The following is a 17,346-nucleotide window of genomic DNA, read 5'->3' on the forward strand; positions in this document are numbered from 1 at the left end:
ATACAGAGAAATGATATTGGGTCAAAAGATCAGGATAATGAAACAGCTTGGGTGGAGGTAAGGAATAATAAGGGGAAAAAAACACTAGCGGGCGTAGTCTATAGGCCTCCGAACAGTTGCAACTCTGTTGGACGGAGTATCAATCAGGAAATAGTTGAGGCTTGTAATAAGGGAACATCTATAATTATGGGGGATTTTAACTATCATATTAATTGGACAAATCAAATTGGGCAGGGCTGCCTTGAGGATGAGTTCATTGAGTGTATTAGGGATGGGTTTCTTGAGCAGTATGTAACTGAACCGACCAGGGGGTAAGCAACCTTAGATCTGGTCCTGTGTAACGAGACAGGATTAATTAAAAATGCCCTAGTAAAGGATCCCCTTGGAATGAGTGACCATAACATGGTTGAATTCCATATTCAATTAGAGGGTGAGAAGGTTGGATCTCAAACAAGCGTGCTAAGCTTGAATAAAGGAGACTATGAAGGTATGAGAGCGGAATTGAGTAGAGTGGATTGGGAAAATAGATTAAAGGGTAAGACGATACATGATCAGTGGTGTACATTTAAGGAGTTATTTTACAACTTCCAAAAAATATATATTCCACTGAGAAGAAAAGGGTGTAAAAGAAAAGACAGCCATCCGTGGCTAAGTAAAGAAATTAAGGATAGTATTCGACTAAAAACAAGGGCATATAAGGTAGCCAAATCTAGTGGGAGGATAGAGGATTGGGAAAACTTTAAAAGACAGCAAAAAATAACAAAAAGATTGATTAAGAAAGGGAAGATAGATTATGAAAGTAAATTAGCAAAAAATATAAAAACAGATAGTAAGAGTTTTTATAGTTATATAAAAAGAAAAAGGGTGGCTAAAGTAAATGTTGGTCCCTTAGAGGATGAGACCGGGAAATTAATGGTGGGAAATATGGAGATGGCAAAAACACTGAATGAATATTTTACATCAGTCTTTACAGTAGAAGACACTAAGAATATCCCAACACTGGACAAACAGGGGGCTAAAGGGGGGGGAGGAGCTAAACACGATCAAAATCACTAAGGAAGTGGTACTCGGTAAAATAATGGGACTCAAGGCGGATAAATCACCTGGACCTGATGGCTTACATCCTAGGGTCTTGAGGGAGGTGGCGGTAGGGTTTGTGGATGCATTGGTAATAATTTTCCAAAACTCCCTGGACTCGGCAAAGGTCCCGGCAGACTGGAAAACTGCTAATGTAACACCCTTATTTAAAAAGGGCAGTAGACAGAAGGCTGGAAACTATAGACCGGTTAGCCTAACATCTGTGGTAGGTAAAATTTTGGAGTCCATTATTAAGGAGACAGTAACAGGACATTTGGATAATCATAATTTAATAGGACAAAGTCAGCATGGTTTTATGAAGGGGAAGTCATGTTTGACAAATTTGCTGGAGTTCTTTGAGGAAGTAACGTATAGGGTGGATAAAGGGGAACCAGTGGACGTAGTGTATTTAGACTTCCAAAAGGCATTTGACAAGGTGCCACACAAAAGATTATTGCTTAAGATAAAAAATCACGGGATTGGGAGTAATATTCTGGCATGGATAGAGGATTGGCTATCTAACAGAAGGCAGAGAGTTGGGATAAATGGTTCATTCTCAGACTGGCAATCAGTAACTAGTGGTGTTCCGCAGGGGTCAGTGCTGGGTCCCCAACTCTTTACAATCTATATTAACGATTTGGAGGAGGGGACCGAGTGTAACATATCAAAGTTTGCAGATGATACTAAGATGGGAGGGAAAGTAGTGAGTGAGGAGGACATAAAAAACTTGCAAGGGGACATAGACAGGCTAAGTAGGTGGGCAGAGATTTGGCAGATGGAATACAATACTGGAAAGTGTGAGGTTATGCACTTTGGCAGGAAAAATCGTAGAGCAAGTTATTATCTTAATGGCAAGAAACTGGAAAGTACTGAAGTACAAAGGGATCTGGGGGTCCTGGTGCACGAAACTCAAAAGGTTAGTATGCAGGTGCAGCAAGTGATTAAGAAGGCCAATGGAATGTTGGCTTTCATTGCTTGGGGGATAGAATATAAAAATAGGGAGGTATTGCTTCAGTTGTACAAGGTATTGGTGAGACCGCACCTGGAATACTGCGTGCAGTTTTGGTGTCCATACTTAAGAAAGGACATACTTGCTCTCGAGTCAGTACAAAGAAGGTTCACTCGGTTAATCCCGGGGATGAGGGGATGGACATATGAGGAGAGGTTGAGTAGATTGGGACCCTACTCATTGGAGTTCAGAAGAATGAGAGGCGATCTTATTGAAACATATAAGATTGTGAAGGGGTTGGATCGGGTGGATGCGGGGAAGATGTTCCCGATGATGGGTGAAACTAGAACTAGGGGGCATAGTCTTAGAATAAGGGGCTGCTCTTTCAAAACTGAGATGAGGAGGAACTACTTCACTCAGAGAGGGTGGTAGGTCCATGGAATATGCTGCCCCAAAAAGCTGTAGAAGTTACATCATTTCATAAATTTAAAACAGAAATAGACAGTTTCCTAGAAGTAAAGGGAATTAAGGGTTACGGGGAGCGGATAGGAATTTGGACATGAGTCTAGGTTCGGATCGGTCATGGCCATGTGGGTAGCGGAGCGGGCCCAGGGGCCGTGTAGCCTGATCCTGCTCCTATTTCGTGTGTCTAATTCTGTTAAATTCAGGAGATGGTTCTGTGATAGTGGATTGGCGGTTAGGATCAGATCAGCCATGATCTTATTGAATGGCGGAGCAGGCTCGAGGGGCCGATTGGCCTACTCCTGCTCCTATTTCTTATGTTCTTATGTTCTTATTATCTCCATATCCCTTGATTCCCCTAGAGTCCAAAAATCTATCTATCTCAGCCTTGAATATACTCAAAGACTCAGCATTCACAGCCCTCTGTGGCAGAGAATTCCAAAGATTCACAATCCTCTGAGTGAAGAAATTCCTCCTCCATCTCAGTCTTAAATGGCCTACCCCTTATCCTGAGACTATGCCCCCTAGTTCTACCCACTCCAGCCAGGGGAAACAACCTCTCAGCATCTACCCTGTCAATCCCTTTCAGAATCTTGTATGTTTCAATGAGATCACCTCTCATTCTTCTAAACTCCAGAGAGTATAGGCCCATTCTACACAACCTCTCATCATAGGACAGCCCTCTCATCCCAGGTCAGCCCTCTCATCCCAGGAATCAATCTCGTGAATGTTTGTTGCACCGCCTCCAAGGCAAGTATATCCTACTTAGACAAGGAGACCAAAACTATGCACAGTACTCCAGGTGTGGTCTCACCAAGGTCCCTGTATAATTGTAGCAAGACTTCCTTACTCTTATACTCCGACCCTCTTGCAGTAAAGGCCAACATGCCAGTTGCCTTCCTTATTGCTTGCTGTATGTGCATGCTAACTTTCTGTGTTTCTTGCACGAGGACACCCAAATCTCTCTGAACACCAACATTTGAAAGTTTCTCACCATGGGGGCTCTACTTGCAGTCCCACTCACGCTGCAGTATGACAGAGTGATGGAGCAGAAGCAGCAAATAAGACAAGCTGCTCGCAGAGGGAGGCGGAACGCTCTCAGCAGGAGGCCTTACCCACCTAGGATCTTCAGGGAGCACTTCTCCTACCTGCACCTAAGCCAGGAGCAGTAATTTCGGCTGTTTCCCTTCACCAAGGAGGTAGTCACAGAACTCTGCCACCACTTGGAACCAGACCTGCAGCCTCAGAGCAGGGTAATGATGTCTCTGCGAGTGGTCCTCTAGGTGACTGTATCCCTGAATTTATCCGACAGCAGATCCTTCCAGGCTGGAACAGGTGACATAACAACCACCCTGCAATTTGTTGTCCATCACTGCATCGAGGAGGTCACAGAGGCTCAGTACTCTAGGAGAAGGGATTTAATTGTCTCCTCTCTAAACAGAGAGAAGCAAGAGGAGCACACATGTGATTTTGTCAAGATATCAGGCTTCCCCATGGTGCAGGGCGCCATCGACTGCACACAAATGGTTTTGCGGGCGCTGCATATCAATGCTGAGATGTACTATAACCTCAAAGGCTACCACTCACTTAATGTGCAGTTGTTGTGCGACCACGCCCGACGCATCACGATGGTGAATGCCCGGTATCATGGCAGCAGTCATGATGCCTTCATCCTGGGCCAGTCCGCTGTGCCAACAATCTTCTAGCCACCACATCGAACCTGAGGGTGGCTGCTCAGCAACAAGGGCTACTCACTCTACACCTAGCTGATGACTCCCCTCACAACCCCACCACTCATGGCCAGCAATCATATGATAACAGCCATATTGCCACGAGGAGTTTCATCAAGCAGACCATCGGGGTGCTCAAGCAATGGTTCCCCTGCCTTGAGTGCTCGGGAGGAGCTCGCTAGTACTCACCGGAGCGGGTGTCCTAATTAGTGGTGTTCTGCTGAATACTCCACAACTTGGTCATCATGAATGCACAGTCCTTGCCTCCATGGGTTCCGCAACCACCTCAGGAGGAGGAAGAGGAGGATGAAGAGGAGGAGGAGGCAGAAGGGAGGAGGCAGCCTGCAAAGCTCCGTCTGGATGGGCTGTCTGTGAGCGCATCATCAGATGCCGCTTCCCCTGAATGAAATCACAGATCCCCGTTGCTTGACACTTCCCCACCTTCCCATCTCTCTGTCATGGAACATCATATGGTCCTCTTGGAAATCAATGCTGAAATGAAAGCCACCACAAAACAAACATTCCAAACATAATTTATAAACGATTAATTCCAATATTACATTACAAAATCAACTAATCGCCCTTGTGCATTCCCGTAATGTCTGTCTTTCGTGTGCCTTTACCTACTCTAGTCCTTCTACAAAGTGCTACCCCAGTGGCTACAGCATGGCTGGTGGAAGGCTGCTGACTTTCCTTGGGGGAAACTGCAGATGGCTTTGCAGGATGACCTTGAGCATCTCTGGGCCTAGATGGCCCGGCTGTAGACTGCACCACCTCAGCATGGGTGGCAGCAGCCTTGGCTGGCTGGCTGACAGTAACCACACGGACTGCAGCGGTTCAAGAAGGAAGCTGACCACCACCCTCTCAACGGCAATTAGGGATGGGCAATAAATGCTGGCCTTGAAAGCGACGCCCACATCCCATAAACAAATTTTTTAAAACTGCAATGGCACTGGCTGAGTGGCAGTGGTGGGAGGACGAATGCTGTCAGCCTGAGAGAGGACAGCAGGCTCGAGCTCCAAGGAGCCACTGCCACTCCCCCGGGACGGCACCTCAGCATTCCTAGCCATTTGTTGGAGCACAGATTGCTGGACTTCTGCAACAACTTGCAAGCCCCTTTCTGCACTCGTAAACGCAGCTACGATGGCAGCAATCTGAGTTTGCGTGACGGCAAGCTGAGCCTGCATGACAGAAGTCTGAGCTTCCACTGCGGCACTCAGACATTGGGTCGCTTCCGCTTGTGCTACAATGGAAGCTGTGACATCGCCCATCACGCCCAGCATCATGGTTGGGTCCACAAGTCCTCTAATGGAGTTGCCCATCACTTCCATCCTGGAAATCATGGGCTCCACGCTCCACACAAAGCCCTGTGCAAGGTTGGATCGGGACACCTCCATGCTCCTTGACAGGTCTGCCATTGCACCAAGCATTTCTGTGTGCATGCCCATCACCCTTCTTCTGAAGGCTGCCCCATCGAAGCCCTCATCTGAGTTTTCTGCAGCAGAACTCATGTGCAACCTCGCCCTCCGGGGAGCTGGCACCTGTGCTACCCTTTCCCCCTGACCTGGCTGCAGCCCATTTGTGCCTGGTGACTCACCACATGCAGATCCCGCCTCTATATTACCCTCTAAAGTTCGCGCAGTACCATTTTCTGAGCTGATGCCTGGGAGTGTCAGATTGAGTGACGGTGTTTCTTCTTCTCTATCACTCGCCTCCTGTACTTCTTCCTGCACAGGCTGGGCTGGTGGTAGTTCTTAGGCATCTGAAAGGAGAAAGTCACAAGGGTTGGATTGTGATGAGGGGAGGGGGGGAAAGCAAGATATGCATGCTTACACCATCAGCAGCTTGTAAGTGAGAAGAGATTGTGGGCTGAGGGGGAAGTACGATGTGAGAAGAAGAATTAGGTATGAGCATACCATCATCATCAATGCTTTCAACTTCGCCGATTGCCACGGCCACAGTGATGGCCCCTCCAATTATATCTAGAACTGTCTCCTTCAGCTGGGTCAGGTTCTTTAGCCATGCTCGCCCCCTGCCTGTTAGCTCCTGCTCACGCCAGTTATGTGCCACCTTGGCCTGCAAGAGAAAGGGAAGTGTGTCAGTGAGTTTGGTGCAATATGCTTGGGTGATGTGACTGTCGTGGCTGAATAGCTGGCATTGTGTGCAAGGTGTGAGATGTGCTTGTGAGGCTTGCAATAGTGGTAAGTGTGTGAGGGTGAGGTGAAGCTATGATTGAGATATGAGTCGTGATTGCTAGAGATTGTTGGTAGGTGAGTGACAGGTGTGTGGTCCATTGAGCAGTTTGTGAAGCTATTGGTGCTGCTGGTGGGATGTGACATTTGAAGATGCATTCACTCACCTTGACCATTCATGTGAGGTTATTAAACTTCTTTTGTCACTGGATCCAGGTCCTGGGGGACTGACTGGTGGAACTGATCGCTTTGGCGATCTCCTGCCACTGCCTTCGAACAGTGTGTCTCGAAGGCCTCCTGGTCCCCTGTGGGTAGAGGACCTGTCTCCTCCAATAGACCCGCTGCACCAAGGCCTCCAGTGCTGCGCCCGAGAACCGAGGTGCCCTTTCTCTCCCCTTTGCGTAGCTCCAGTCAGAATGAGGTACTTCTTTCACAAAGCACCTCCCTTTTAAGAAGTGCAGACAGTGTTCCACTCTGCAGGCAACCTTTTAATAGAGAGCAGACTTCCCACGATATTGGGCCTCCTGCTGAGCGCTGAGCCGACCAGCAGCGCGTGTAGCGCTTGGCTCAGTGCTGCAATCATGTTAATGAGCAGGCAGCATGAATTTTGCATGCTGCCTGTATTACTTTCAACAGGCATGGGCAGATTGCCAATTTAGCCCCCTTTGTTCCTTGTAGAAGAGGCGGATACAAAGAGGGCTGGTGATGAGCATTTGAAGATGTTGGAGAGGAAGAAATAATTAGCTATAGGGTGGTAGTTGAAGAGGATGTCCAAAGATGTGCAGGTTAGGTTGATTTGGCTATGATAAATTGACCCTTAGTGTTAGGGGATTAAATACGTGGGGTTACGGGGATAGGGTGGGATATGTGTCGGTGCAGGCTCGATGGGCCGAAATGGCCTCTATCTGCACTGTAGATTCTGTGTGATCTGTGATGAACAGGTTAAGTGTGGGCTTCTTGAGGAGAGGGGAAGTACCCAAAGTTTTCAAGAGGAAGTTTTCAAGAGGAGCGGAATGGTGTTTATGGAAAGGAGGGTCACTAATGATATCAGTGAGCATTGGGGCAAGGTATGTTAACGGACTGGTCAAGCGCTGAGAGGTAAGAGGACCAAGGGAGGAGGAGATCGGTCCCAAAAGAGATGACCTTAGTGAGGAAATTAAGTGGAGAGATGTGGGAGAAACTACAGGTCAGGATGGAGGAAAATGAGCATTTGGTCTGCTTCATTGTGTACCGAACAATTGATTTTACTGTGAAATCCTCTGATGTTCCAACTAAGTAAAAGAAAGAATTTTCACCATTTTGATACATCTTTTATCACTGACATTCTTTGCATGATAACTGTTTTTTAGTAGTTTTCTTTGCATGGAAATGTAATTAATTTTATATTTGTTTTGACCAGATGCAAATTCACAAAGATGCAACAAAGCTGTTTTGGACACCAGCACTTCCTAAGTTCGCAGTTCCTATTTCGTATATGCAGGAAATCCTATTCCCAAAGTTACAAATGGAACCGGTAATAAGAAAAATATGTTCATTTTCAAAAATTGTATTCTGATTGCTATGTTCATACCAGTGAAAAATGTACATCTGTCTGATGTTCAGTAAATTAATAACCTGAAAAAGAACAGCTAATCTTATTCCAACAACAACCTATATTTATATAGTGCCTTTATTGTAATATAAAACATCCCAATGCACGTCACAGGAGTGTTATCAAAAAGAAAACAAGGATTGACACCGAGCCATATATGAAGATGTTAAGGCAGATGTCCAAAAGCTTGGTTGAAGAGGTAGGTTTTAAGGAGTGTCTTAAAGGAGGAAAGAGAAGTGGAGAGACGGAGAGATTTTGGGAGGGAACTCCAGAACTTAGGACCTAGGCAGCTCAGGGCACAACCGCGTAATTGATGTCTTTTATCCCTGGTACCATTGTAGTAAATCTCCTCTGCACCCTCTCTATGGTCTTGGCATCCTTCCTAAAGTGTGGTGCCCAGAATTGAACACAATACTCCAGCTGAGGCCTAACCAGTGTTTTATAAAGGTTTAGCATAACTTCCTTCCTTTTGTACTCTATGCCTGTATTTTTAATGCCAAATCAAAGAATCATAGATGTTTATCTATATATATTTAAAGCGGCTCTTCTGTCTGTCTGTCCCGATGTCTGTCTGTCTGTGTTCTATACGTTTGAAAGTTACAGAGCGTACCGACGCGCGCGTCGCCTCAAAAGAAAGCTTGCGATTCCGGACCGATCATAGGCGTATTTACGTTTCGGCCGGACAAAAATCCCGCCCGCGGTATCCGAAAAACGTTCAGCGTTCCGCTCATTAGCATCTCATTAGCGACCGTGTGACATCGAGGTCGACCAATCGGACGGCGGGTTCCTGGCGCGTGCCATCCTACAGTTGAGTGTCGAGTGACTCGACGATTGACCAATCCTACGCTTCGGTGACCTGACCGGTCGACCAATCGGTGCGTGTGTGGGCGGGCCTTATCCTTCTGAACCGAGGTGAGTGGCCGCCATCTTGATTTTTCACGATTTTTTCCCCCACACTTTCTGTGTGTTAGGGAACTAAGGTAAATATTTTAATGATGTGTTAGGGAATTAAATAACAATTTATTTGTGTTTTAAATTGTGTTTAGCAAATGCGCACGCGGTGGGCGGGGCAGTTGGCTCCTCGTTCGAGACCAGGCCTGCGTCCGACCCGAGGGGCCACTTAGTTAACCGGCAGCCGAGCCCTGCCTCCTATTCACATCTACCGTCCTTCTTGCATGGGCCTACCGAGCGACTCCTACTCCCTCCTCCTCATTTGCTGCTCTCTATTTATTTAATCTCCTCTTACTCGACGAAAGATGAGTTTAAAAAAAAAAGAAGAGGCCGCCAGTTGCGCGGCCGCCTTGACGACGGCACGCATTCGCACGGCCCCCGTTACCCCGGCAACGGGGCACGCTGGCGGTCTTGAAACCACGCATGCGCACGGCCCGCCACCCCGTGACGCCAGCACGCATGAGTTTAAAAAAAATGAAGAGGCCGCCAGTTGCGCAGCCGCCTTGACGCCGGCACGCATGCGCACGGCCTCCGTGACGCCAGCACACAGCCTCGGGAGATCGCGGGGGGGGCGAGCCTCGGGAAATCGCGGGGGGGGGGAGAGCCTAGGGAAATCGCGGGGGGGGGGGGGGAGAGCCTCGGGAAATCGCGGGGGGGGGAGAGCCTCGGGAAATCGCGGGGGGGGGGGAGAGCCTCGGGAAATCGCGGGGGGGGGGGGGGAGAGCCTCGGGAAATCGCGTGGGGGAGAGCCTCGGGAAATCGCGGGGGGGTGGGAGAGCCTCGGGAAATCGCGGGGGGGGGGGGGGAGAGCCTCGGGAAATCGCGGGGGCGGGGGGGAGAGCTTCTCTGTTCCCCCCCCCCAGTCTCTCTCTCTTCCCCCCGTCTCTCTCTGTTCCCCCCTCCCCCCAGTCTCTCTCTGTTCCCCCCCCCCAGTCTCTCTCTGTTCCCCCCCCAGTCTCTCTCTGTTCCCCCCCCCCCCAGTCTCTCTCTGCCGCCCCCCCACCCCCCCAGTCGCTCTCTCTCTCTCTTCCAACAACAACATGCCCTCGAAAAAGCCTCGGCAACGCCGGGCTCACCCCAGCTAGTATAATATAAAAGGAGGCCATTTGGCCCACCATGTCTGCCAGCCGAAAAAGAGTTATCCAGCCTAATCCCACTTTCCAGCTCTTGGTCCGTAGCCTTGTAGGTTACGCCACTTCAAGTGCATATCCAAGTACTTTTTAAATGCGAGGAGGATTTCTGCCTCTACCACCCGTTCAAGCAGTGGGTTCCAGACCCCCACTACTCTCTGGGTGAAAATATTTCTCCTCAAATCACCTCTCATTCTTCTGCCAATTACTTTAAATCTATGTCTCCTGGTTATTGACCTCTCTGCTAAGGGAGGTGTGTCCTTCCTATGCACTCTATCTAGGCCCCTCATAATGTTATACACCTCAATTAAATCTCCCCTCAGCCTCCTCTGTTCCAAAGAAAACAACCCCAGCCTATCCAATCTTTCCTCATTGCTAAAATTCTCCAGTCCTGGCAACATCCTTGTACATCTCCTCTGTACCCTCTCTAGTGCAATCACATCTTTTCTGTAATGTGGTGATCAGAACTGTGTGCAGTACTCCAGCTGTGGCCTAACTAGTGTTTTATACAGTTCTAGTGTAACCTCCCTGCTCTTATATTCTATGTCTCGGCTAATAAAGGCAAGCATCCTTCTTAATCACCTTATCTACCTGTCCTGCTACCTTCAGGGATCTGTGGACATGCACGCCGATCCCTCTGTTCCTCTACATTTCTCTGTATCCTACCATATATTGTGTATTCCCTTGTCTTGTTAGCCCTCCCCAAATGCATTACCTCACACTTCTCCTGATTGAATTCCATTTGCCACTTTTCTACCCACCTGACCAGTCCATTGATATCTTCCTGCAGTCTACAGCTTCCTTCCTCACCATCAACCACACGGCCAATTTTTGTATCATCTGCAAACTTCTTAATCATGCCCCCTACATTGAAGTCTAAATCATTGATATATACAGGTACTACAAAAAGCAAGGGACCTAACACTGAGCCCTGTGGAACCCCACTGGAAACAGCCTTCCAGTCCCAATAACACCCATCGACCATTACCCTTTGCTTCCTGCCACTGAGCCAATTTTGGATCCAACTTGCCATTTTCCCTTGGATCCCATGAGCTTTTACTTTTCTGACCAATCTGCCAAGTGAGAACTTGTCAAAAGCCTCATTAAAATCCATGTAGACTACATCAAATGTGCTACCCTCATTGACCCTCCTTGTTAACTCCTCAAAAAATGCAATCAAGTTAGTCAGACACAACCTTCCCTTAACAAATCTGTGCTGACTGTCCCAATGATCTGAAAGATCCCCTATGCTTTTTTAACAGCCCTCTCAACTTGTCCTTCCATCTTCGAAGATTTGTGTACATATACCCCCAGGTCTCTGTTTCTGCACCCCCTTTAAAACTGTACTATTTAGTTTATATTGCCTCTCCTCATTCTTCCTACCAAAATGAATGACGTTACTTCTCTGCATTAAATTTCATGTATCATGTGTCTCTCCATTTCACCAGTCTGTTAATATCCTCCTCACTATTTACTAAATTTCTGAGTTTTGTGTCATCTGCAAACCTTGAAATTATGTCAGGTATACCCAAATTAATATATATCAAAAAGAGCAGTGGTCCTAATACCAACCCCTGGGAGACACCACTGCACACTGCCCTCCAGTTTGAAAAACAACCATTCACCACTACTGCCTACTTTCTGCCCGTTAGCCAATTTCATATTCATGCAACCGCCTCCCCTTTAATCCCATGTCTACAAGTCTATTATGTGGTACTTTATCAAATGCCTTTTGAAAGTTCATATACACATCAACTGCACTATCCTCATCAACCCTCTCTGTTACTTCTTCAAAGAACTCAATCAAGTTAGTCAAACATGATTTGCCTTTAACAAATCCGTGCTAGCTTTCATTTATTAAGCCATATTTTTCCAAGTGCTAATTAATTTTGTCCAGGATTAATGTCTCTGACAGGTTCCCCACCGCCGATGTTAGGCTGACTGACCTGTAGTTGCCGGGTTTATCCCTCTCCCCTTTTTTGAACAAGGGTGCAACATTTGCAATCTCCAGTCCTCTGGCACCACTCCCATATCTAAGGAGGAATCGAAGATTGTGGCCTGAGCCTCTACAATTTCCACCCTTACTTCCCTGAGCAACCTAGGATGAATCCCATCTGGACCGGATGACTTTTCTACCTTATCTGCTGCCAAACTTTTAAGTATTTCCTCTTTATTTTTATCCTATCCAATTTCTCTACTACCTCTTCCTTTTCTGTGACATTGGCAGCATTCACTTCTTTAGTCCCGTTCACCCATCACCCCTGACCTATATTGGCTCCCGGTTAAGCAACGCCTTGATTTCAAAATTCTCATCCTTGTTTACAAATCTCTCCATGGCCTCGCCCCTCCCTATCTCTGTAATCTCCTCCAGCCCCACAACCCCCCAAGATATCTGTGCTCCTCTAATTCTGCCCTCTTGAGCTGATTATAATCGCTCAACCATTGGTGGCCGTGCCTTCTGTTGCCTGGGCCCTAAGCTTGAATTCCCTGCCTAAACCTGTCTGCCTCACTACCTCTCTTTCCTCCTTTAAGATGCACCTTAAACCTACCTCTTTGACTAAGCTTTTGGTCACCTGCCCTAATTTCTCCTTATGTGACTCGGTGTCAAATTTTGTGTCTTAAAATACTCCTGTGAAGCGCCTTGGGACGTTTTACTACGTTAAAGGTGCTATATAAATACAAGTTGTTGTTGTTGTTGGTGAAGACAGATGCAAAGTACTCATTTAGTACCTTAGCCATGCCCTATGCCTTCACAAGAAGATCTTCTTTTTGGTCCCTAATTGGCCCCACCCTTTCTTCAACTACCCTTTTACTATTTATGTTTATAAAAGACTTTTGAGTTCCCTTTTATCTTACTCGCTAATCTATTCTCATACACTCTCTTTGCCCCTCTTAGTTCCTTTTTAAGTTCTCCCCTGTACTTTTTGTATTCAGCTTGGTTCTCTACTAAATTATGAACCCAACATTTATCATAAGCCTCCTTTTTCTGTTTCATTTTAATTTCTATATCATTCGTCATCCAGGGAGGTCGAGTGTAAGAGCCATAAAAGCTTAAGAAAATACTTTAAAATATTGGTTAAATAGCATAATACAGTTAATTTACCTGATTGACTTATTGTATTAAGAAACCCCCTATTTTCTTGCTCCAGTAGTATAGTCCGAGACACCCCCTTCATTCTTGCCACAATGGTACAGTCCCTAAGCCACACATGGTATGCAGCCATTTTACAGTTTAAACTCCACGTGGCTGAAGGAGGCAGAAGTTGTGAGGTTTGGAGCAATACAGTTTTTGACCGTGTTCGTTTATACGTGTTTGCTTTGTAATTCTGTTCGTAAAGTGTTATAGTAAACAGTTTAAAAGACAAAGCTACGTTTGGGAACGTTTTATTTCGACACGCGTCTACTCGTTGTTAAAAGCCCCACAGCTCAGTGGCTGCCTGTTTGGAAACTAAGAAGCGCCACTACATCGAGCTTTGGATGCCCTACCTTTCCCCCTTTTGGGAATGTGTCTAGTCTGTACCTGAACTATCTCCTCATTGAAGGCCTCCCAGTGCTCATTTAATGTTTTACCCGCCAATCTTCGATTCCAATCCACCTGGGCCAGATCCCTTTTCAACTCACTGAAATTAGCCCTCCTCAGTAGAGTATTTTCACAGTTGATTGTTCCTTGTCCTTTTCCATAACTACTTGAAATCTAATGATAGTGATGACTGTTCCCCAAATGCTCTCCCATTGAAACATACTCAACTTGCCTCACTTTATTCCCCAGAACTAGATCCAGCACTGCTTCCTTCCTCGTTTGGCATGAAGCATATTGATCAAGAAAGTTCTCTTCTACACATTTCAGGAATTTCAGGAATTTCTCCCCCTCTTTGCCCTTTATACTGTTACTTTCCCAGTCTATATTAGGATAATTGAAGTCCCCCATTATCACTGCTCTAAAGTTCTTGCATCTTTCTGCAATTTGCTTGCGTTCCTCTATCTCCTTCCCACTGTTTGGTGGCCTATAGTACACATCCAGCAGTGTAATATCTCCTCTATTGTTCCTTAATTTTAACCAAATAGATTCTGTCTTTGAACCCTCAAATAAATCACCACTTTCTAGTGCTATAACAGTATTTTTGATCAATACTGCCACCCCCTCCTATTTTCCTTTCCTATCTTTCCTGAATACATTGTAGCCAGGAATATTAAGTGCCCATTCCTCCCCTTGTTTGAGCCAGGTCTCCATTATTGCCACTATATCATAATCCCATGTGGCTACTTGGGCCTGCAGCTCACCAACCTTATTTACCACGCTCCGTGCATTTCCGCAAATGCAATCTAAACCAAACTTAGTCTGCCTTGCATGTCCCCCCTGTCTGATCCCTCCTTTTACAAACATACAAACAACATACGAACAATGACGGACAGTTAAAGACCCTCTGTCCCACACAATTACGATACCTTGTGTATCACAACATACACACTCCGTAACCATGTGATCTCCTGGGAGGGACAAAAGAACCAGATATTTTAAAAAAACAGGCCAATTTGGGGAAAAGAAATCTGGGAAGTTCCTCTCTGACCCATCTAGGCGATCAAAACTAGTTCAGTAGATCACTCTGACCCTGAACTCCCTGCAGTACCTACCTTCTGTAAGAGGTGATCTCCGCCCCAGCCAGAAACAAATCCAGCTCTCGCTTGAAGGAATTCAGCGAATCAGCATTCACCCCACGAGACGGCAGCCTGTTCCAGTGGTCCACTATTCTCTGGGAAAAGAACCACCTCCTGACATCTAACCTTATACATCTAGCCTTATACAACTTAAATTTGTGACCCCTGGTTCTCCCTAACCTATTTAATTAAACAAACTGTCAACTGGAACACAATCTATTCTCTTCATTATCTTATAAACCTCAATCAGATCACCTCTAAGTCTATGTTTCCCTAAAGTGTAGAGTCCCAACTCTTTTAGCCTATCTTGATAACTAAGATGCTTTAGACTGGGAATTAGTCTAGTGGCCCTCCTCTGCACTCTCTCCAAAGTCTCAATATCACTCACCATGTGAGGAGACCAAAACTGGACACAGTATTCCAAGTGCGGCCTGACTAAGGTCTTGTACAAGGAATAAATAGTATGCCTCGTCTTGTACTCAATTGTCCTATGGATACACCCCAACACCTTATTTGCTCTAGCTATCGCTTCATGGCATTACTCATGTACCTTTAAGGATGTATGCACTAGAATGTCCAAATCATTTTCTATCCCCACCTTTAATGTCTTTCCCTGAAGGGTGCATGAATATTGAGCATTTGCCCATCCCACATGCATAATACTGCACTTATCTAAGTTATACATCATTTTCCAGTGATGAGCCCAATCCCCCAACACATTAAGATGTGCCTGAAGCAGATGAGCATCATCTACAGTCCTAATACTTGCACAGATCATCTGCAAATTTGCACATTGTGCCCCCAACACCAACATCCAGATTATTAACTAAAATAGTAAAGAGCAATGGTCCCAACACCAATCCCTGTGGGATACTACTGGTGACAGATCCAAACAGATCCAAATCCATCTATAACTACTTTTTGCCTATGTCCTGCCAGCCAGTTCTCAATCCAACACAGTATATTACCATTAATACCAGAGGCTTTGATCTTCTAACGAAGCCTCTTGCGCTGTACCTTATCAAAAGCTTTTTGGAAGTCTAAGTAGACAATGCCTATTGGACTTGCCTCATCCACCAACTTTGTAACTTCTTCAAAAAATACAATTAGATTTGTAAGACATGACCTACTTTTTATGAAGCCATGTTGGGTGTCCCAACATGTGTTTTCTGAACTACTCTTTATTCTAATGCTGTTTGTCTCTCCTAGTCCTCTGTGCATCTTGTATTTCCTCTCTAGTGCTTCATCCTGGCTGAGATCAGCTAAACAATGCCTTCACCAAACTGAGCAATTTGGAGCTGGAAACCTTTTATTACAAGATGAAAATCCTTACAATCTGAATCGTACATTGATAATGTTAGGTGATGGTAGTGAGATTGTATTTAGTGTTGAACATTTTTAAATAACAGATCCACTGTGTAATTGCCTGGTATTGAAAATGGTAAAGATGGAACAGGTTTTCCAAAAAAAGTACAATATATTTCAGACAACACAGTCACAGCAATGATACTGTTAGAAAAGATTGGCGCAACATGTGGGGTGACACCCATTCTTACCTCAGGGTATGTAAGAAAGACCTTCTTAACCTCAAAAGGGATGTAAGAAAGAGTCTATGCATAGCCAAGGTCAGGTGGAAATTTGTCAGATATTTACTGTGGCTGTATTTAGAAGCCTGAACTATTGGTACAGGTATTGGTATTTTCAAATAATTGGATGAAACATAAAGAGTAATAGCATTATCACAATTCAGTATTTGTCTCAAGGCATTGTCACAAACTGGGAGAAGAAAACTCAAAAATAAAAGCAAAAATTGCTGGAAACACTGAGCAGGTCAGGCAGCATCTATGGAGAGAGAAACAGAGTTAACTTTTTAGGTCGATGACTTTTCATCAGAACTGAAAGAAGTTAGAGATTTAACAGTTTATAAGCAAGTACAGAGCCAGGGAAAGCGGGGAAGGAAGGAAAGAACAAAGGGAAAGTCTGTAATATGGTGGAAAGCAGGAGTGTTTACATTAAAAAGGGAATGATGGGGCAAGGCAAAAGGAGGTAATAATGGGACAAGTAAAGAAACAAAAGATGGGTCTGGAGGAAAACTCACATGATTTAGAACCACAATCTGAATGTGAGTGAAATTAGGGCTCTCTGTTCACTCAAATGAATTCATTGTATTTTTGCTATTTATACACCGTGGAATTCATGGAGGAAGATTTATTTTGTTGCTATTTTTTCACTTAGTGTGTCATGGTGGAAATCAACAGGTGTGATTCTTCATATCATTGATATATGATAATTCCGACACTTGAGTAATAGTTGCAATGTAACAACTAGATTAATTGGGCGATAATATATAGTTAATCTCTGAGAAATCATGAATTACTACATTGCCTAGTTACTTGAGAGAATAATTTGGGAGAATGATATGGAAAGAGATGGAAGGATAGATTTTACGATTCGTCATGTCAATGTTCCCTCTAATTCTTTTTTTGTGTGCGGTCCCTTTAAATTTGCTGTGCGACCGTGCATGCGCGATATCTTTTCCAGTGGCAGCAGCTGGTGAGCGGCCTGCGCTGGACCTTGCAATCAATGCGTGGCCACTGGCCGCACTCCT

The 17,346-nt window shown here is 45.4% G+C and overlaps 1 protein-coding gene across 2 annotated transcripts in view; it reads left to right on the plus strand.

The window, feature by feature from the left end:
• ttc6 (tetratricopeptide repeat domain 6) overlaps window positions 1-17,346 on the plus strand; it is a 649,897-nt gene that overhangs the window by 250,328 nt on the left and 382,223 nt on the right. For both annotated transcript variants that reach the window (XM_086003340.1, XM_086003341.1), the window contains exon 8: window positions 7,810-7,923. In XM_086003340.1, the coding sequence (XP_085859466.1) occupies window positions 7,810-7,923 (114 nt within the window). The remainder of the gene's footprint in view (window positions 1-7,809; window positions 7,924-17,346) is intronic.

The sequence above is a fragment of the Somniosus microcephalus genome, chromosome 12 (assembly GCF_052327205.1).
Source record: "Somniosus microcephalus isolate GS21.2 chromosome 12, FLI_Smic_1.0, whole genome shotgun sequence".
In the NCBI taxonomy this organism is placed as follows: Eukaryota; Metazoa; Chordata; class Chondrichthyes; order Squaliformes; family Somniosidae; genus Somniosus; species Somniosus microcephalus.